Source organism: Zootoca vivipara, chromosome 7 (assembly GCF_963506605.1).
Source record: "Zootoca vivipara chromosome 7, rZooViv1.1, whole genome shotgun sequence".
Classification (NCBI taxonomy): domain Eukaryota; kingdom Metazoa; phylum Chordata; class Lepidosauria; order Squamata; family Lacertidae; genus Zootoca; species Zootoca vivipara.
Window position 1 is genome coordinate 78,716,376 of NC_083282.1, and position 22,705 is coordinate 78,739,080.

At 42.0% G+C, this 22,705-nt stretch overlaps 1 protein-coding gene across 4 annotated transcripts in view; it reads left to right on the top strand.

The window, feature by feature from the left end:
• The first annotated feature begins 8,687 nt into the window (after positions 1 to 8,687).
• Positions 8,688 to 22,705, top strand: part of BCAS4 (breast carcinoma amplified sequence 4) — a 48,164-nt gene continuing 34,146 nt past the window's right edge. For all 4 annotated transcript variants that reach the window (XM_035121285.2, XM_035121287.2, XM_035121286.2 and 1 more), the window contains exons 1-2: positions 8,688 to 8,923; positions 17,042 to 17,113. In XM_035121285.2, the coding sequence (XP_034977176.2) occupies positions 8,714 to 8,923; positions 17,042 to 17,113 (282 nt within the window). In that variant the 5' untranslated portion in view covers positions 8,688 to 8,713. The remainder of the gene's footprint in view (positions 8,924 to 17,041; positions 17,114 to 22,705) is intronic.

Consider the following 22,705-nt stretch of genomic DNA (forward strand, 5'->3'; position numbering starts at 1 on the left):
CTTCCATTGGTTGCCTCCAACTCATTGGTTGTCTCAAAAGGTCTTATTTTCCAGCATTAAAGTGGAAGTGGTGATTAAGAGAGGATCCTTTAGGGAAGCAGATGTAGCTCAGTGGTAGGTCCCTGATTAAATCTCTGACATCTCCAGGTAGGGCTTGGGGGGGGGGGGAAGAGTCCTGTCTGCAACCTTGGAAAGCCACTGCCAGTATGTGCAGAGAGTGGGCAGTGCCGAGCAAAATGCACCAATCAGTGGTCTGCCTTAGTATAAGAAGACAACTTCCTATGGATTCCTATGTACTTGTGCTTAGTACAGTACAGGGAAACCCAGCCGTTTAGAATAATAGAATCATAGAGTTGGAAGAGACCACAAGGGCCATCCAGTCCAACCCCCTGCCGAGCAGGAAACACCATCAAAGCATTCTTGACATATGCCTGTCAAGCCTCTGCTTAAAGACCTCCAAAGAAGGAGACTCCACCACACTCCTTGGTAGCAAATTCCACTGCCGAACAGCTCTTACTGTCAGGAAGTTCTTCCTAATGTTTAGGTGGAATCTTCTTTCTTGAAGTTTGAATCCATTGCTCCGTGTCTGCTTCTCAAGAGCAGCAGAAAACAGCCTTTCTTCCTCCTCCATATGACATCCTTTTATATATTTGAACATGGCTATAATATCACCCCTTAACCTTCTCTTCTCCAGGCTAAACATACCCAGCTCCCTAAGCCGTTCCTCATAAGGCATCGTTTCCAGGCCTTTGACCGTTTTGGTTGCCCTCTTCTGGACATGTTCCAGCTTGTCAGTATCCTTCTTGAACTGTAGTGCCCAGAACTGGACACAGTACTCCAGGTGAGGTCTGACCAGAGCAGAATACAGTAATACCTCGGGTTACGAACGCGATCCGTTCCGGATCGCAGTTCGTAACCCGAATAGTTCGCAAACCGAGCGCTATGGGCGCCGCCATTTTGCGCATGCGCAAATCGCGCGGCGAAAACACTTCCGGGTTTGCGCAGTTCGTAACCCGAACTGTTCGCAAACCGAGGTGGTCGTAACCCGAGGTACGACTGTACAGTAGTACTATTACTTCCCTTGATCTAGATGCTATACTCCTATTGATGCAGCCCAGAATTGCATTGGCTTTTTTAGCTGCTGCATCACATCACACTGTTGACTCATGTCAAGTTTGTGGTCTACCAAGACTCCTAGATCCTTTTCACATGTACTGCTCTCAAGCCAGGTGTCTCCCATCCTGTATCTGTGCCTTTCGTATTTTTTTTGCCCAAGTGTAGTACTTTACATTTCTCCTTGTTAAAATTCATCTTGTTTGCTTTGGCCCAATTGTCTAATATGTTAAGGTCATTTTGAAGTGTGATCCTGTCCTCTGGGGTATTAGCCACCCCTCCCTCTACAAACGTGCTCAGGATGCCCTCAAGCCCATCATCCAAGTCATTGATAAAGATGTTGAATAAGACTGGGCCCAAGACAGAACCCTGTGGCACCCCACTAGTCACTACTCTCCAGGATGAAGAGGAGCCATTGATGAGCACCCTTTGGGTTCAGTCAGTAAGCCAGTTACAAATCCACTGAATGGTAGCATTGTCTAGCCCGCATTTTACCAGCTTCTTTACAAGAATATCATGGGGCACCTTGTCAAAGGCCTTGCTGAAATCAAGATAGGCTACATCCACAGTGTTCCCTTTATCTACCAGGCTTGTAATTCTGTCAAAAAATGAGATCAGATTAGTCGGACATGACTTATTTTTCAGAAACCCATGCTGACTTTTAGTGATCACAGCATTTCTTTCCAGGTGCTCACAGACCGTTTGCTTAATGATCTGCTCTAGAACCTTTCCTGGTATTGATGTCAGGCTGACTGGGCGGTAATTGTTTGGGTCCTCTCTTTTCCCTTTTGAAAATAGGGACAACATTTGCCCTCCTCCAATCTGCTGGAACTTCGCCTGTTCTCCAGGAATTTTCAAAGATTATTGCCAGTGTGAAGTGTGATTCTGAAATCACCTCTGCCAGTTCTTTTAATACTCTTGGATCATCAAACTGGCATGCTTAATTGCAGACATGCCAGTTTGATGGTCCTGCATACTTTTTTTTTTTTTGGCCATGCCTCCATACTACTTATAAAAGTATTAATTGGTTCAATTTGTATGGCTGCTGAATGTGATTGTTGTTGGTATTGTCATCAATAGTAGCCACCGAAATGTTGCCATCTGGTGGTAAAGAGAGAGATTGCCTGAAGACATGGGTGCAAAGTCTAGCTTGATGAGTACAGATGGTAGGGGATCAAGTTACATGTGTAGCTCCAGAGAATCAGGAAATGGAGGGATAGTTCAATACAGTACAGTGAGGGTAGATCTGTTTCGGCAGTGACACACAAAAGATGGCTGGCATTGCATATCCACAAGAAAATGCCCAATATGTTGTTTCAATAGGTATACCAATGCTCATCTGCCCAGGAACAGATTTACGGTATTTCAAGTCCTTTAGGCTGGTGCTCTTCAGCCTTGGTATCAAGTTGTTGGAGCAGATTTTGGTGTCTCACAGGGTGCCCCTGAAATTTGAGTTGCCTTCACCAATAAATGGGTGAAAATGAGGGGGAATTTCATGACTTACTGAGGAACTCCAACTTAGTTTCAAAATTACCAGTACCAGTAAATTGTGTATATGTGTGAATTTTTTAAATACATTTTCCATTAGCCACCTAACATCTTAAGGATTACTAAAAATGCCAGTGAAGTATTCACTAGATTTTTGATATTTACCACAATATTACTCCTCTTAATAGCAAACTCAGTTGGTGGGTGATTCCATTGCAGCCAGAATGGCATTGCTGAGAAACGAGAGAAATATCAACAAAGGGGTTCCCAACAAAATTTTCTCGAGGACCCCTCATCGAGCCGCTATTGTGACAAGGACCCCCATTAATTCCTAATCCTAAAATTAAAAAGTGAGAGCCAAATTAAGAGTCTTTAGGTTCAATGGACACTGACAATATCGGTTCGAGAGTCACTGACTTACTTGCTTGAACATCAAATGCATTATTTTCCTCTTCATCTTTAGGCCTTTGTTGTTTTAACGAACCACTTTTTAACAAACGGTCCATTTTTAACTACGCGAACTGTAGCTTCCGCGAAAAACGCTTTGTTTACAAACACTACTGTCTTGCAAAGAGGCAGCGCGCGCCAGGGAGGAGGGAGGGGAATGGAGAAGACAGGGTACCTGCGCAGTAGCGCACAAATGAAGCCGACGCGCGCAAAGCATCTTGGGGAGGTGAGCGTTAGTAGAATGCATGCGCTGCCTCTTTGCAAAACAGTAGTGTTTGTAAAGCGCCACCTAATGGCATACAGCAGAACTACTGCCTCTATCTAATTCTAGACTCTGCTCATGCAGGAAGCAGCCAAAACAAAAAATCTGTTATCATACGAAATCTATTTAATATATTTTTTATTCTAATAGCATCTTGCGGACCCCTCTGGCATAGCTCGCGGACCCCTGGGGGTCCGCAGACCACCTGTTGGGAACCACTGTATCAACATATTGTATATTCCGTCATATAAGACAACTGGGCGTATAAGACGAACCCCAACTTTTCCAGTTAAAATATGGAGTTTGGGATATACTCGCCATATAAGAAATACGACCCGGCGTATAAGACGACCCCCGACTTTTGAGATTTTCCTGGGTTAAAAAGTAGTCTTATACTTATACCGATACTAGTGGAAATATGAAATGAATATTTCATTTAATGTGGGAGAGAAACAAGATTCTCTTTCCTTCCTTATGGGTTACTGTTTTTCCTCCCCTAACTCCCCAGGAGAAATAAGGAGGGGCTGAGGTTTACATGTATCCACCATGGGTAGTCTTTGGAGTTGGAAAATCTTAGTAAATCGGATACAAAGATTGAAGACCCCCAGCATGGGAGACACCCTCCCCCAGGTAATTGGTTCCATTGTTCAACTGTTCTGATAATTAAGAAATTTTAGCCTCCAGTGACTTAAGTAAGGGGCTTATTAGAAATTTAAGCCTTGATTCTCTCTCTTTTTTAACCCCCCCCCCATATATGATGGCTCTTTTTAAAAACAAATCTTGTCTGCCAGTGAAAATATGTTGCCAATGTAAAACTTTTGGAAATAGATTATGAGAAAGTTACTGTGTATCCCCTCATTTTGAAGAGGTTCTGCAAAGTAAGGTGCCAACTTGGTTAAGTCCTGAGAATGTAATCACTTTGAAGTAAAGCAGTTTAAATCTTATCATAAGATGTCTCCCTTGTGATGCCCAATTATTTCTTAATACCCAGTAATTTGTTAGACCAAGCTATAAGGAAACAGCCAGATCTTCCTCCTCTTGCAGATGGTGAGCATGTTACTGACATGAGTGAACATTGTCAGTAATCTTTGCTTTCAAGCATCAGTCAAAGAATTGAGAAAGAAATTGCCCTTTCAGAAAATGAATTCACATTCCAGGAAAGGTGCAACAACCTAAAGGTACCGTATATTATGGCAGGCTGCCATGTTGGTCCATTTGGAGTGGAGGGCGGAATCCAAAATGTAACAGTAGGTTACTTTTATACCTTTAATAGATCCAACAAAAATGTTACAAAGAGGTGGGCAAAAATTACAGTTGATCAACATTCTTCATCAGGTAGGATGAAAAGTAGAACACAACAACAGACAGAGAAAATGATGTTGCTGTGCACTGTGAAAATCTTCAGCCTGTAATAATTGAAGGTGAAACAATGTTAAACGGATTTAATTAGGTTAGGGCATATCTAGTACAAAAAAAAGGAACAAAAGGTGGAAGTAATAATCTCAGGTTCCACTAAAGGCTACAAAATTGTGCCTAATATATATATAAAGCCGGCAGACACAAATCTAGAGGCACATCTCAATATTTTTTTTAGTACTGTATTTATTTATTTTGCTAAAAATTAATATACATAATATTCACTATTTGAATGTTTCAGCAATAAATTTATAAAATTTATAAAATTACCGAATTAGAATGTTTACAGCTAATTAAAACACTCAAAAATGGCAAAGCTCCCGGTGAGGATATGATTCCCCCGGAGGTGTTTAAACTAAATGCCCAGTGGTGGGCCGCTATTTTGGCCCAACTTTTTACGGTAATAAATGATACATGCAGAATCCCACCAAACTGGAAACTGAGTCTCGTAGCCCCCATCTATAAGAAGGGAGACCCCCAAGACCCTTCAAACTACCGCCCCATAAGTCTCCTGGACATCGCGTATAAACTTTATACTCGTTACCTGCTAAATAAACTGGTTGACTGGGCTGACCACTCTAACTTGTTTAATCCGGAACAGGCAGGGTTCAGAAAGGGCCATAGCACAACAGGTCATTGTTTGGTACTACAGACAATGATAGATAAGTATACAAAGGTACATAAGAGCAAACTTTTTGTGGCTTTTGTAGACCTTACATCTGCTTTTGACTCAATTTGTAGGGACAAATTATGGCAAAAACTATATCAAACAGATATTGATAGACGACTTCTCAAAATACTTAGAGAGTTACATACAGATACCACAGTTAAAATCAGAACTGGGATGTCAGGCAACTATACTGACCCACTGCCACTGGGGAAAGGGGTTAAACAGGGTTGTTTGTTAGCGCCATTCCTCTTTAACTTTTATATAAATGATGTTGTTCAGCATATGGCGAAGTACAAGTCATCAGCTCCTGCCCTGGAAGGCAAACACCTGAATATATTGCTATATGCTGATGACATGGCTGTCATGGCACTTACTCGAAGGGGTCTACACAGCATGCTGGAGGGGCTCGCAGCTTATTGTTCCCAAAACTCTCTAAAGATAAACTATGACAAAACAAAAATTGTGGTGTTTACTAGAGCTCGCCACACATTTAGATGGTCTTTAGATGAACGCATAATTGAACAGTGTCCTCTTTTTAAATATCTTGGTATCACCTTCCAAGCTACATCTAGCTGGCTTGCCCACTTCAAGGCCGCGACCCTTCTAACACGTAGGACAATCGGTGCTCTGCTCAGCTTTTTTTATTCAAGGGGAGGGCAACTGGTGATCCCGGCACTAAAAGCTTTTGTTGGTAAAGTGATTCCCCAGATGTTATATGGGGTAGAACTCTGGGGATGGAACCAGAAGCTGCTAGAACGGCTTGAAATCTTCCAAAATTTTTATCTCAGAAGAATTCTAGGCCTCCCTCAGAGTACTCCGGCAGCTTTCCTAAGAGTGGAAGTAGGATTACCTTCTGTGTCTGCCAGGGCCCACTTAAGATTTCTGCGTTTTTTCACCAACCTCGCAGATGCCTCGAACACCTTATCGGCCAAACAAGCCTTTGTATCTTTACAACATAATACTACTTGGCGTCAAAACCTATTAGATATTCTATCCAGATACAATCTACCTGAGTTTAATACTCTCAAACTGTGGAGCCCTGATAAAGTTCGGGAATGGATATTTGAAAAAGACGCCTTTTTGGACACCACGAAGATAAAAAACTCTGGGTTTTGCTACTGGTTTCCCCGAGTAAAAGCAGTCAAAATCTGTGCCAACTACTTGGTGGAGATCACTGATCCCACCCTTCGGAGAGCTTTTACTATGGTGCGGTTTCAAACATTGCCAACTGCATATTTGACCGGTAGATTCACAAAAACCCCAGTAGAACATCGTCTATGCCCTTGCCTTATGAAAATTAAAGAGGATCTTATACATTACCTCCTCTATTGCCCCATTTATTCGGGCTTTAGAGACGCAATGCTGCAAATTATACCCAACTCCATAATCAATCCTGAAGACAGAGTAAAATTTTTGTTGGTTGATGCAAACCCACGTATTACCCATGCGGTAGCGGTTTTTGTGATGAAGGCCATGAAAGCCAGGGAAAGATTTATAGATGACAATGTAAAGACCCCTTCATCGTCTGTTTAACTCGTTGCTTGTTTTCCTTCTCTTCGTGTTTTGTGGGATGAAGGTCTTGTTGGGATATTATGAAATGGATTTTAATATTTTTAATTATTGTTGTGTTGATATTTGTGTACAGGCATGGTCCTCACAATAAACGGATTTGATTTGATTTGATTTGAGTGGGGCTAAGTCTTAATGTCTATTGCTTCAACTGTGTGCAATTTCTTTTGGTTACGGGCCAGTGTAAATTATGACTGTTCTATGAACAAGTCTCCACCTACATCCATTATGTAAAGAATCTTGCTGCTGGTCCTAGACTAGGGCAAGCATGGATGATGTTGCAGTGTGTAAAAAAAATTCTGGGAATACCTTCATGCTCCTTAAGACTTTCAGTGTCTGCTATCTGTAAAGGGACATTTTTGCATTTGGCCAGTTGTGTTTGCCTGTTATTCAGGTTGTGTCTACTGTTTCAATGCACATAGGCTTCTGCTTTCAAATACTGACACATATCATTTAGGTAGCAATCCTGTTCCCAAATATTTGGAAGTAAGTTTCATTGAACTCCGTGGGCAATATCTGAGCAAGCATGCAAAGCATCAGGTTGCATGTAAAGGCTGCATTCTTATTCTTCTAACTTACATAGCATACAGCAGTTACAGCTTCCCCATCACTGTATAATGGAGAAGGGAAAGCTCCACCTGCTGTGTTCTTGTCTGTCTTGCAGCTACCAAAGGAACACAACAACAAGCTGTTGAGTTAAACAAACAAACAAACAAACAAACAAACTCTAGAACAAACAGAAGGGGGGGGGCAGGAAACGTAACATGGCCTAGGAAACCCATGCCATAATAAACTCCTGAAAGTATCCTCAATCACCTGAAAAAAGTTTTTCATTATTTATTTTAGTATTTTAAATTCTTAACAGACCCCAAGGTGTCTTGGCAGAAAGGTAGTAAATAAATGCAACAATTAAATGAGCAAAGGAGCAAATAATCAGGTGTGCAGTTACTTTACTTAGAACTATTTCAAAAAAATGTTCATTTTTGTTCTCACCAAAATAGGCAGTCTCTACAACATAACACCAAACCACCTAAGTACACTTCCCTGGAAGTCCCTTCAAACTTGACAGAGCTTATGCCGGAATAGCCAAGCATTTAAAGATTGCATTGTAATTGGTCAACAGCCAGACATACGTGCAATAATACAGAGAAGGAAGGCAATGCATTCTGACTCTGCTCAACTGCAATGGGCTAATTTTGTCAACTGATCTTTCCAAAAAGACATATGATGAGCTATTGGTTATTGCATGGGTTAGGCTATTACTGCTTGATGCCAAACAGGAAGTGCTGACCTGCCTTGCCACAGCTTAATCTCAGGGTCGCGGGTTCGAGCCCAACGTTGCACAAAAGATTCTTGCATTGCAGGGGGTTGGACTAGATGACCCTCGGTACCCCTTCCGACTCTGCGAGCCTGTGATTCCTCCGCCCGAGGTGGCTGCTTCACCCTGGCCCCGATGGGAGCCGTCTTCCAACGGCATCTGGAGAGACAGATGCGAGGGGGAAGAGGCAAAATCGAGGGCGATGGGAGGCGCCGCCGCTCGCCTCTCTCCCCCTTGGGGCGGGATGAGCAGCAGTTCCCCGCCGCCGCCGCTAGGTGGAGCCCCGAGCTCGACCCGCGGCCCCAGGAAAAAGGGAGCCGCTTCGGATCCGACCGACGGCGCTTGGCCGCGGCGAGATCCTGAGCCGGCGCTGGAGAAGCCGTTACCCGCGGCCTCCGGGCCCAGTCGACTGTCGGCAGCGACGGCCGCCATGAGCGCCGCGGCGGCCTCGGAGCGGGGGGAAGGCCCTGTCTCGTCGACTACCTTGCAGCCCTCAGCTGAGGTGGAGGCGGAGGAGGGCGGCGGTCACGGGGAGCCCCAGATGAGGGCGGAGAAGGAGGAGGCGGAAGAAGAGGAGCGCGAGGCTCGGCAGTTCGCCCTCTACCTGGCCCCTGAGGCGGGGCGAGAGGGGCGCCAGGAGGTGCGTGCGTGGGCGGTTAAGGGCCGCGGCTCGAGGGGTCGCCCGCGGCGGGGGGGGAGAGGGGGAAAGCGTTGCTTAGCTACGGTGGTGGGAAGGACAGGTGGGCGTGGCGGCGGGGGCGGGGTTCCCGCCAAAATTTTTTTTTGGGTTGGGGGTTGGATTCGTTTGTCTCTTTGGCGGAAGTGTGAGGCGTATTGGGAGCAGCTTTGAACGCGTGTCTGGTGTGTGTGTGTGTATGTGTATACGTTCACACGCACACGCCTATATATAGGTAGATGTGTGTGTGTGTATACGTTCACACGCACACGCCTATATATAGGTAGATGCCAGACTTAGTTTAGTATTCCATCGTGTGTGTGTGTATACATACATACATACATACATACATACATACATACATACATACATACATACATACATACATACATACATACATATAAATATATCTACATATACAGTATACACACACACACACATATTTAGATACAAACACACAATAGAATACTAAACTAACAGTAAGAGCCATTTGGGATGGACTCCCACTAGAGGCGGTGGCCTCTCGTTCCTTGGAGGTTTTTAAGCAGAGGTTGGATAGCCTCTGTCAGGGATGCTTAGCTGAGATTCCTGCATTGCAGGGGGTTGGACTAGATGACCCTTGGGTACCTTTCAGCTCTACCCTTCTGCAATTCTATAATTCTAAGCGAAGCCATAACAAAGGGAAGCCGAGGGTGGGGTGGGGGTGAGGATCCATTCAGAGTTGAGGCACAAATTTGGGTCTTATTTTCCTGGTAGCCAGTGCAAATAGAGAAAATATGCAAGGTAGCATTATTTCCCTTGTCCCGCAGTGGTATTCTTTTTTTGCGCCTGCTGAAGACATTCTAATTTAGACAAGCCTATGCAGATATTTAGAAAGTTTGTATGAGTTTTAATTCGTTTTAATGTATTCTATTCTGGTATTAACTTTCTGTATGCTTTTAATTAGGGTTGTAATATTTTAGGTGATCAGTATCTTTTTTGTAAGCTGCTTTGAGGTTTCTTCTACAACAATCAAGTGGTATATAAGATGTTATTAAATAAATTAATAATTACACTCAACTCCCACTTGATGGGACAACTTTTCCTGATTTTTTAAATGTGAATCTTTATATAAAGGAATGTAGCCAACAACATTTTTATAACTGTCTTAAACCCACTAACAAACCCTGTTCCAAAGGCAGATTCTTATAGCAGCTGTCCAGAAAGGCAGTCTTAATTCTGTAAAAGCAATTCTGTGTGGATCCAAAATAATTAACTTGAACTAGTTAGCTTTCTGATGGTCTGTCTTAATACATAGATGCAACCTGGAAAATAATTGATGAATGCATAGTTAGCATATCAGGCAAAGAAGTTCTGCTATACACAAACTTATTTGACACCGCTATTCTTAGAAGAGCAGATAAATAAACTGGGAGCATGTGTGATTGGTGAAAGCAGCCTTTATCTTTTTAAAAATCAAACTACTTTATTATTTAAGATTTCTGTCCCACCTACCTCCTCTACCAAGCTGGGCTGTCTGGGTGGCTGAAATTCAAAGAAAACCTCAATGCAGTAAAAAACAAACTACGGTACTTAGTAAAACATAATCACATTTTCTTTTCTTTTTTACAAAGCTATGAACACCACCAAAGCTAACAGTTAGCCACCTTCCCTTCAGTGTTTGTTGAAGTATAGGAAAGCTAAAGAATTCTGTACGCACAGACACATCTGCTTGCAGATGTCAGTTAATGTTATAAAAATTAATTTTATATCCTATGGTTACAGCGCTGTGCCCGTTTATCTAGAAATAATACAAGAAGCTGCCTTATACAGAGTACAGTATAAGATGTATAAGATGCCAGGAATGGAAATTTGGACCTGTCTGCATGCAAAGTATGTTGCTGTATACACCCAAACTTCTGTGTCAGCATGTGTATGGTTGCCCTATAAAAAAAGGTTTTATTTATTTAGAGCAGGCATCCCCAAACTGTGGCCCTCCAGATGTTTTGGCCTACAACTCTCATGATCCCTAGCTAACAGGACCAGTGGTCAGGGATGATGGGAATTGTAGTCCAAAACATCTGGAGGGCTGAAGTTTGGGGATGCCTGATTTGCTGTAGCTTAGCCACCTCAGATCTATTAAACCACACATAAGGAATAAGAATAAGAATAAAAAGAATACAGCAAAAAAAGGGGGGGAGAGAAATCCATTAGCTTTGAAGGTTGCAAAAGATTGGTGGTTTATTGTGTTTTTGTGTGTGCTCATTTGTCTTTCATATTGCTGTAGAATAGATATTTTAATTTGTCACCTAATAGTTATTTTTAATGCATATTTTAGCAGATTCACGTTAAGTAACCACAGACAGATGTTTGAAAATGTTTTGTGTGCTTAATGTACTTTGACGAATACAAACCTTCAGAGTCACTAGGAGAAAGATGAATGAATGAGCTACAGGCTCAGCATCTCTTTCCTGTTTTTGTGATTTGCAGCAGGATTGTTGAATGTGCCCAGACTGGCCCAGGGAGAGAATAGGATGAAGGCTGCTTCCCCCCCCCCCTCATTCTTTCCCCCCCCCCCCCCTCATTCCATGGTGGCTGCAGTGCTAAGAGTAATGTAAATTGTACAGCTGAAGCTGTGTTGGTTTATTTGTGCCTTTTAGACCCTGCTTTTTTTACTCTGAAGTGACCAAGTGAATCCATATAATTCCAGTACTACTACAGCTGCTAACTACAGAGTGTACAGATCTATCTTGGTTTAAAAAAGAAGAAGTCTAAATGCACCTTGGTTCTATCTGAATTGAATGTGATACAAATGTGCCTTTGACGCCTCCAGTGGGGGGAATTGCAGGGTTCATGTGGTGCCACGTATAGAAGATGCTAAAGCCCTTTGTGCTACAGTTTTGGTTCTTACATGACTGAAATGTGTCACTTGGCATAGAACTGTGCACAGTTACTAATTTTTGAATTGTGTACAATTTCCGTCCTTCCCCCTGAAATGTTGTTTAATATACAGTTGTACCTTGGTTTTCGAACAGCTTACCGTAGTTATCAAAAGTTTGGGCTCCCGAATGCCGCAAACCTGGAAGTGAGTGTTCGGTTTGCTAACTATTTTTGGAAGCTGAACGTCTGACGGGGCTTCCGTGGCTTCCAGTTGGCTGCAGGAGATTCCTGCAGCCAATCAGAAGCAGCGCTTTAGTTTCCAAACGTTTTGGGAGTCGAATGGACTTCTGGAACAGATTGTGTTCGACTTCCGAGGTACGACTGTATGTGTAAGTCACATGTCTAATACTGCTCAAGGCAATGTACAGAACGATGCCAAGGATGTTAAATTATTATATATGCAGAGTCTCCTTAATGATTTAATAGTGTTATTTTTAAAATCCAACTCTCAGGCAGGAAAGATACACAAAATCCCTATGGTAAAAGTATTGAAATATGTAACTCGGCATGTTTCCATAGGAAGCAATCTCATTATATGATTGGATCTCAAGATTCTCCAGGTGTGAAGCTATAGGTTTCCTGCAATGGATTTGATGTAGATTATACTCCTTGGATTTTAATCTAAAAATACCAAGGCTCCAGCTTTTCAATAAACTTTTTCCTAAAATGGAAGCTGAAAGAAACGTCAAATACTCCTTGCTTTTGACTTAGACATTACTATGGGTAAAACGCTAAGAATTCGCATTAGGAATCTAGGAAGCTGCCTCATACTGAGTCCGACTGTTTGTTTGTTTAGTTCAGTATTGTCTACACTGACTGGCAGCAGCTCTCTAGGATTTTAGGCAGGAGTCTTTTCCTGTCCTACCTGGAGATGCCGGAATTGAAGCAGTGACCTTCCGCTTGCAGTGCAGGGGCTCTACCACTGAGCTATGGACCTTCATTTCAGTATTCATTTTGCTGTGGTTTAATCATGGTTATATTTCCCATACATACATTCTAGTGTTCTTTTTCATAGAATCTATAAACACTAGAAGTAACTGACATATCATGTAGTTGAACATCATGCTTGCAAAAGTATATTTGCTCTATTTTAATGTCAGGAACTGGTGAAATAATGTTGTAAGTACCTGTATAGGCTTTAGCAATGGTATGATAGTGCTGGTATTATTATATTATATTATATTATATTATATTATATTATATTATTGCAAACAAGCTGCTGGCACAAGCTAAACATTAATGCAACCTGCTGCTGCTGTTGTTTCCTGGTTCTCTTCCATTTGAGATGAGTTTTTGTTTATGGGACTAAATGACAGGTGAGAACCTAAGGCCACATATTCACATTACTTGCACGTTTGAGTACTTGTAAGATCTTTTTGCCCCTTTGCATTGATGGCAGAATAATTTAAAATGGGTGTGGTTCCAGTTTGTGAGAGTAGCAAGCCTGTTCATTGGTTTACGGCCTCGGTCCAGTATACCTGAAGGAACGTCTCCACCCCCATCGTTCTGCCCGGACACTGAGTTCCAGCGCCGAGGGCCTTCTGGCGGTTCCCTCGCTGCGAGAAGCCAAGTTACAGGGAACCAGGCAGAGGGCCTTCTCGGTAGTGGCACCCACCATGTGGAACACCCTCCCAGCAGATGTCAAAGAGAAAAACAACTACCAGACTTTTAGAAGAGGTCTGAAGGCTGCCCTGTTTAGGGAAGCTTTTAATGTTTAATAGACTATTGTATTTTAACATTCTGCTGGAAGCCGCCCAGAGTACCTGGTGAAACCCAGCCAGATGGGCGGGGTATAAACAATAAATTATTATTATTATTATTATTATTATTATTATTATTTATTTACAACTCTTTGTTTTTATTCTTCCTTGAAGTGAAATTTTGTGCTTTTCAAAAGCTTGTCACCAGTAAAAGGCAGCATAGTCTACACAGTCAGCAAGGCTGGGGCAGTTTTTCAACCACAACTCTGATGTGTTGTCTCTCATCAGCTATTCTCTTCTATTCTGTGTGTCCGTATTTTTGTAACAAATAGTTTCTACATGCATTTGATCATTTCCTCCCCCCTCCCAATTCATTTTCCTTTTGTGCCATGCCTTTCCAGATTGTAAGACTGGGGTCAGGTTCTGTGTTTTATTCTTTTTCTTTTTAGTGACCTGCATGGCCACTCTGGGAGCCTTTTCTGGCTGTGGAGTGGGAAAAAAATTATTTAAATAATAAAGATAGCATGATTACTAGCCATCCGGAAATAAATAAATCTTCTCATTTGTGATAGTGCATGTATTTATATTCATGCAATAACTGAGTTCAAGAATAATTTTGAAACACATTTTATTCTTCTAGTTTTAAATCTTCAACACCTCACCAGAAACAGGCAACACAACAGATAAGACTGAGTGATGCTTGGAAAAGGAGATTCTAAGAATGTGTTTGGCTGTTTGCATGTTCCAAGCAGTTTTTAAATTAAAGTTTCCCATATTTGCACAATTCTGTTGCCATGTCTCCTTTTCTGCGCCTTTGGATGCGGCAGCTATTTTGTGCTGTGTCTCACTGCATCATGGCCATTTTATGTTTGCTATCCAGAATACGTTCTCAGAAATGTGCCCATAACCCTGAGAAGGTCAGTAACCATTAAATTACAGTAATGAACTCTATATGCACTTTTCCTTTAAGTTGGCTGGAAGCTGCAGCTGGTGCAGAATGCAGCAGCGAAGTTGTTCAAGGAGGAGTCTCCTTTCAACAACATGTAACACCACTGCTGAGAGGACAGCACTGACTTGTCAATAAGTTAGCGGGCCAAGTTTAAGGTCTTTCTCTTAGCAAATAAAGCCCCAAGCAAATTGGGATTGTCATGATTTGTATGCCTCTGCCTGGTCATTTGAATCTTTGAAATAAATGCTCTTAAGTAGTGCTGCATGCTCTTAAGTCCACACAAAAAATGGCTTTTAGTGTTGTGTTGCCTGCTATTTGGAATTTGCTCTCAGTGAATAGTTGTCGGGTGCCTACAGTATTGGTGTTTAGGTGCCTACTTAAAACATATTTGTTTTCCCATGCTTTTTCCTTAAGAGGTGATTCAGTTAAACTGAGTTATTCTTCTGATTTATTGAGTTCTTGATGTAATCTTATTATGTAATCATTTTATATTGTTCACTGCCCATATTGGTTTATTTTAATGTTTGGTGATATAGAAATAATTCTGTATAGAAATAATCAAAATATTGCTTTGAATACTAGCACAGAGACATCATAGGAAGTGCCTTCTTCAAAGAATTCCCTATGAATACCTTTTGTTTCATTGTTTTAAGATAAAGCTGTTGGTTTACTAGATGCTTAAGGTGTTCTGATAGGTGTTGCCTACATATTTAAAGACAAGCCTGCAATATCATATTGGTGGCAACATTTCAGAACTGAAAAAAATTCCACCAACAGATGATCTTATAGTTTTTCATCCCCATACTATAACCATTGTGTTTTTATCCCAAGGGGTAATATCTCTGTGGCAAAACCGCTCTATGAAATTATGAAGAGGGTTTTGATCTTGAACAGTGGGCAACCCTAATTCACTTATTCTGTATTAAATCCTTGCACTGATGGAACGGGTCAGTTGGATACCACCCTTAGTCTGTACTGGGGCAGGGAGTTTGCTAAACTGGTCCCTGCTTGTTTAGGGCCTGAAATGTCAGCAGCAAATCTTTGAACTTGGCTCGGAAGCTACCGTGTTTCTCCGAAAATAAGCCATACCCTGAAAATAAGCCATACCCCGAAAATAAGCCATACCCCGAAAATAAGCCACACCCCGAAAACAAGCCATACCCCGAAAACAAGCCATACCCCGAAAATAAGCCATAGTGATAGGTTAAACTGTACCATACTTAATAAAAAAAGACATCCCCTGAAAATAAGCCACCGTGTTTTTTTTTTAGGAAAAATAAATATAAGACGGTGTCTTATTTTTGGAGAAACACGGTAATAGGCACTCAGTGTGGATCTTAATATGATTTTGGAACTATGGTTAACACAGTAACCTCAGCATGAGCCATGGTTAAGGCAAGGTATCTATGCTGGCATGAGGGCAGTTTGTGACAAAGCTACCAGCCTTGGTCAACTATGGTTAAGAGTCAGGCCATATTATTTATGGGTTAAGTTGGGAAATGCTATGAAAAAGTCATTAAATTAATGGTTTTCCTTTATTTTCATTACACTTTGGTTTACTTGCCGACCCTGAGTGGGGTGGGATATAAATCTGAGGTTGTTTCCCAGGTTGTCTACACCAGTCCTAAGATGATCCAGAGGTGGGTAGAGAAAACTAGCTTTCACCAGGATTCTCTCTTTATATTCACTTCAAGACCCTAAGTAACCTGCTCAATTTTTAAAGTGGTCAAACTTTTACGAGTGTGAATGATTGGCTGCTGAGACTGTTAACTCTGAAATTGTCTTCCAGATAGCAAATTTAGAGAAAATGTCACCATTCTATAAGTATACACAGAAGAAGTTCTAAACTTCCATCAGCACAAAAGAGAGAAGGTAGATGTTGCGAGTGGCCAAACCTCCTCTCACTTTATTTCCTTTCCACAACATGCTGTCCCAAGAGTTTCTGGTGCTATTACTAATTATACAATAGAAATACTTCCTTGGAAATCCCACTCTGAAAGAAGTGAACATCCAAGCTTAAAAGCTCAACTAAGATTTGTATTTGTCTAAAATTGCTCTCAAGAGTGCTTGCTGTAAAATGGAGAATGTGATTTTCACTTAAATGTGATTTCCATTTTTAAAAACTGATCTGTGCTTGGACAGTAGACCTATGTCTCAGCAATGTACCAACTATAATGCGTGCAGACTGTCCAAGCATAAATACTCAAAATGTGAAGGTATCTTATGCTTCAGAATAGCCATGGGCAGTCTTGAAACTTCAGAGGCGATCCGTTTTGAAAATGTAGCCTATTTCTTGAAAAACCTTGATTTTGTGCCTGCGTGCCTGTGCGTGACACTTAATTGCTAAATGGCAAATGATTATTTTATTTGATTACCAGCGTTTAATTTTAATAGCTGAGCGGCATCGCTGAACTTTATTGAAATGCAGACCATGCTAATGTATCTATTCCTGGAAGGCGATCACCTTGCTCTTTCATAGATGCAACTTCCTTAAGATTATTTGTTTCTTTCCAGGTGAAAGAAATAGAGGAGTCTATAGAAGAGATGTTAATTAGACTGGATGAGTTCTGTGGCATGACTGATCTGGTATGTACTTAGCTCCACCTCTGTAGACCTTGAACACTGCAACTGTTGTCTCTGTTTGGCTCCTGTGGAGGCCATCTTGTGAGTGTTTCAGAAGCCATGCAGCTCAGGCAAGGCAGCAGGCAGCTGTGGTGACGGGAGGGAGGGAACTCTCTCTCTCTCTCTCTCTCTCTCTCTCTCTCTCTCTCTCTCTCTCTCTCTCTCTCTCTCTCTTTTCCCGAGGCAGCCATCTTGATTACAACCTTCCCTGAAATGGTTTTTTATTACAGCGATGGTTTAGCCACAAGGTGGCACTATGGCGCACTAATATTTAAGGGCCTAGACTAGTGCTCTCTGCTTGTAAATTTAATGTGCTCCTTACAACACACACACATCGAGGAACCTAGATCATCCCCATGCCGTTCTGGCTTTTGTTGTTTAAGCACTCTGACAGGTTCATCTCTCTCCCCCCCCAATTCTGTATGTTCCCTCTTCTAGATTCTAGAGAGGTTAAACTCTAGTGCCATTCAGCACAACAGGTACCCCAAGGTCATTTTGGGGAAAAGTTGCTTGTTAGCACTGCTGCCCTTATTATTTGGTGGGGTCGCAAAGCGCATTTCTCATGAGTTTCCATGCTGACCTGTCACGATGATTGGCGTCCCCCCCAGTTGATGGTTTAAGACTTGGGCTGGGGTGGCTGAATAATGGCTTTGATAATAATGCAGTCCCAAAATAGTGATAAGCTGCAATTGATAAGAATGCTATCAGCATCCTTCCTCGCCACTGCTGTATATGCAGTGCTATTGGAAATGCTCAGGAGAAGTGGAATTGCTGCATGTTGTCACAGCAGCCCAGCTTGGCCCCTTTTTAATAGGAATTAGTTAGGCAAGTGCAAATGAAGAAAATTATGACATGTCTCAAACTCACCCAAAGCAGCAATGCTGCAGCAGCTCTTCCCAAGAAAGACATCAAATATTTTTATAACATAATTAGTACAGTTCGTTGAAACAGTAAGTTAGCCTTCTGTTTAACTATTGCTATCCGGCGCCTGCCACCTCTAAATTCCCTGTGACAGTTGCAGCTCACAAAATCCTCATTTCCCACTTACCCGAAGTAAGCCTCACTGAATTGAATGGTGTATACTTTTGAGTAATCATGGATAAGGTTGTGATACTAGTCTAAATGTTTACATAAGTTGGAAAACAGTTGTGTGATTTGAAGAAGCAAAACAACTCTCCATAGGTGAGTAAATTAAAATCCTGCTTCTTTTTAAATCGGATTTTTGGTTTCCAGTGAAATTTTGCCGTTGTTTTCAACCCTATCACATGCAGACAGCATTTTTACACTGCCTTCATTTCAAAATTTTGGTTAACAGTAACAAGCAAAAACAGTAGAAGGCAACACTGACTATTGCAGCAGGAGAAAATTACAGTGGAGGTTAAAAGCCTGGGGATCTAAACGACATCTGCATTCTTGCCAGGCAAACCTCCATAGGGAGAGGGCTTTGCAAGCAACGCTCCTCAACTAAAAGGGCCCTCTCCCATTTGCTTCAAATGGTGGCGGCAGCACCCAGAGGAAGACCTTTGGGGAAGATATTAGTATACAGGCTGGTTGATGTAGGTGAAAGCATTATCCAGGTCCCAAGCTATGTAGGGCTGCCTTTAAAGGTAAGTACCAGTGCTTGGAATTGCGCAAACCACTATTCTTGGGACTTTAAAGTTATGTTACTCATAACAGCTGGAACAGGGGCAGTGTTGCTTACTCCCCTGTTACTGATTTAATATTGCATTGAATGCGGAAAATTGATTCAACTCTGCAAGTGGCCAAAGGTTTATTCTGATCAATCTTATAGTGCTTTAAGTTTCAAGCTTGGAACTGTTCAAACAAAATGGTTAGAATTTGTGGCTCTAATATTTTTGCAAGTTTCAGGGCCACTGGAGGAATAGCCACTTCTTTTTTTTTCATTTTCCCTATAGGGAAAGTTTAATTGAAACTTTTGCCTATACTGAGTTTAGAGGTACACTTCATTTTATTGGCATTTCAGCTATTTAAAACTTTCAAAAATCATTTAAGTTGGTTCAATAAACTGAGTGCCCCCTCGAGATCCTTCCTCCCCACCCCAAATCCCTTTCCTCAGTGGGGGCTTGTTTGCTTGCTTCATCTTTGCTTTACCCATGAAAACATTTTTAGAGAATCTGAAGTATGAATAATTAGGCTGTATACAAATTATTGACCTGATCTGGCAGCATCAAAGCATTATGCTTAGTCTACTGAATTTCTGCTTGGCAGTGCTAAATACCTGTAGTGGCAGCTTCCTTTCAGCAGTGTATGAAATAGTATCCAATAAAATTTCATGTCATCTTTCAGATTCATTCCAATTTTTGCACATAAAAACAAACCAAGGGATTTATAGTCTTCTGTTTGTTGTCATGAAGAAATGGATGCATCGTTTTAATTAGTGAGTCAATAAAACATTCTACATTAATTTGTTTCACTGCTGTCAGTATCCTGTTTCTCTGGGTATGTTTAGTTCTTACAGTTATTGGGCTCAATGATTCTTTATATATTTGCATAAATTTGTTGGTTCCTATGATTTGTGAGAATCCTAACTTTAAACAATCTTTGGGCAAAGATGTGGCTGAACTGAGAGTGCTGGCTATATAAATATATAAAATGAGATCTATCACATTAGATATGTACGACATCAGATTTTCTTTACACAGCCATACATTTTTATCAAATTCACATATTTGTAGATGTGAGAGCCTTGATCAGCAGGGTGTGTGAAACAGAACTAATCAGCAAAGTCTCATGTTTTGAGGGTTTTAAAAAACAGCCTACTGATGTAATGATATCTAGCCCAGGGAAGCTAGATTTGCTGAACATAGTAAACCTGTTGAGACTTATTTCATTTAATCTACGAAGCAGAAGGGTTTAGATGTAGAATGATGGCACACTGGGCTGTTTTATACCTAAGTCCGTCTTGGCATCCATCAGTCATGTTTTGGGATCTCTACATCTTCGCTTTCATTTTTTTGGTTCCCTCCTGATGGTGCGGCATAGGGTTCGCAAACTAGGAGTTGTAGACCAAAACGTCAGGAGGCCACGGGGCCTGTGAAGGCTGGTTTAGTGTTACATGTGAGCCAGTCCTATGTTTTTGAAGTTGACTTGTTTCCACCAACCATAATTAAGGCTACAGTGGTACCTCCGTTTACAAACTTAATTTGTTCTGGAGGGGTCCGTTCTTAAGCCAAATCCGTTGTTAACATGAGGCACGCTTTCGCTAATGGGGCCTCCCACTGCTGCTGCACCACCGGTGCACGACTTCCGCTCACATCCCGGGGCAAAGTTCGCAACTAGGGAGATCTACGTCCGGGTTAGCGGAGCTCGTTACCCGAAGCATTCGTAAGGAGGACGGTATGTAACCCGAGGTTCCACTGTACCACAGTTTGCCTGAGTGTGAATGTCACAGCAAACTGGTTGGTTTAAAACAGAAGTGAAAATGTCTAGTGCAGGCATCCCCAAACTGCGGCCCTCCAGATGTTTTGGACTACAACTCCCATGATCCCTAGCTAACAGGAACAGTGGTTGGGGAAGTTGGGAATTGTAGTCCAAAACATCTGGAGGGCTGAAGTTTGGGGATGCCTGGTCTAGTGCAATTGTTGTCACCATGCTGGCTGGGAAGGGCAGAGTGTGCAAGCTTGAGGCTCACTGCGGGAAATATGTAGACACAAAAGAAGAAAGGGAAAATAGAACTGTCATTCAGTCTCAAGACAGGCAGACACATGCACCAGCACACACAAAGACTTTACTGCCTTCTCTCATCCTGTGTCAGATCAGTGGGACAAAAATAATGTGGGCAAGAAGAAACAAAAATATCAAGGGGTGTTTTTTCTAAAAGTATTTTGAAGGGACAGATGCCCTCTTTATAAAAAAAAATCAAAGGCATTCTCTCCCATGTAGCAGTGGCAACTTCCTCATACTGGTTGTTTCCCTGATAAACACAGAACCCTCTGTTCCCTCTTCTCACCCACCCACCCAATACCAATTGAGCTAGTTAGGAGGATCTACCTTGCTCAGATTGTTTTGGCTACTCCCCTCTCCCAGAGAAAGGGGATTATCTTATTTTTCAAGTACCTGCCATGTGGGAAGGGAGGAGAGGAGAGGAGAGGAGAGGAGAGGAGAGAAGATCCCATCAGAGTTCACAACACTCTCCCTTTATCTAAGAGTGGAGGATAGAATGGAATTTCTCTCTTAGCAAAGGGGGTGCACGGGTGAGGAGTAAATAAGGGCTTGCTGCATATTTCTATGGTGGTTTCTTTGTTGGTATGGTTCTTAATTCAACCTGCTAATCTCTGGCAAAAAGGTGTTCTACTTCTTGAGGGACAGGTTTCTGCATTGCAGGGGTTTGAACTAGATGACCCTTGTGGTCCCTTCCAACAGTATAATTCTATCATTATTTGATTCTTATATATTTCTGCATCTGGAGGAAGATGCCCGTTTTGACCTTATAGGGCTTGCCTTCAGTGTTCTTCTGTAGATTAATATCTTCTTGTTTTGTCTACATTTCAAACTGTATTTCTTTTCAATGTACTTACGTTGGCTTTGCAAAAGGCCTTTTGAGGTTGCTTCTTTCAGCATTAACAAGCAACCTTCACTTGCTTATCTCTGGTAAATTAAGGGTCAGTTTCTAACCTCTGCTCCATTTCCTTGTCCTTGAACCATTGATTTTTAAATATTTCCAGACAGTGAGCCATGCTTGTTTGCTGCTGTAAAAACAACAGAGTCCTGAAGCACCTTAAATACTAACAGTTATATTATAGCATAAGTTTCTATGGATTAGAGTTCTTGCCATCATAACCTTGTTAGTCCGTGAAGTGCTCTGTTGCTTTGTAAATGTTTGGATAACAAAGGCCTGGGTCAAAGGGATGTCAAATGGTGATGATACCACCTTTGTCTGCTTCATCTTTTGTTGGTGTAAAGCAGGGTGGGAAATGGGAGGCCCTCCAGATGTTGTATGACTTCAACGCCCACTATCCCTGACCATTGGCCATGCTAGGTGGAACGGATGGAAGCTGGAGTCTGACAACATCTGGAGCGCTTCAGGTTCTGCAGTGCTATAGTAAAGAATATGTTATCTTAGCATTATGCAGAGTCTTCACTGGATAGCTTTGAAGGCAACTAATTGTCAGTTGGAGAATGCCTAATGGCAGTGTTTTTCAACCTTTTTTTGGGCAAAGGCACACTTCTTTCATGAAACAAATCACGAGGCACACCACCATTAGAAAATGTTAAAAAAATTAACTCTGTGCCTATATTGACTATATATAAAGTAATTCTCCCATGGCACACCAGGCAACATCTCGCGGCACACTAGTGTGCCGCGGAACAGTGGTTGAAAAACACTGCCTAATGGTCACTTGATACACATGGCATTCATTCTCCTACGAGGGTGAACGGAAAGCCAAATATCTATACAGTGGAACCTCAGTTTGCAACCGCCTCCGTTTACGACGAACTCGGAGAGCGACCGCCGCGGACCCGGAAGTATTTACATCCGGGTTCCGCGCGCGCGGATGCGCAGAAGTGCTCTATCGGCGTTTTGCACACGTACAG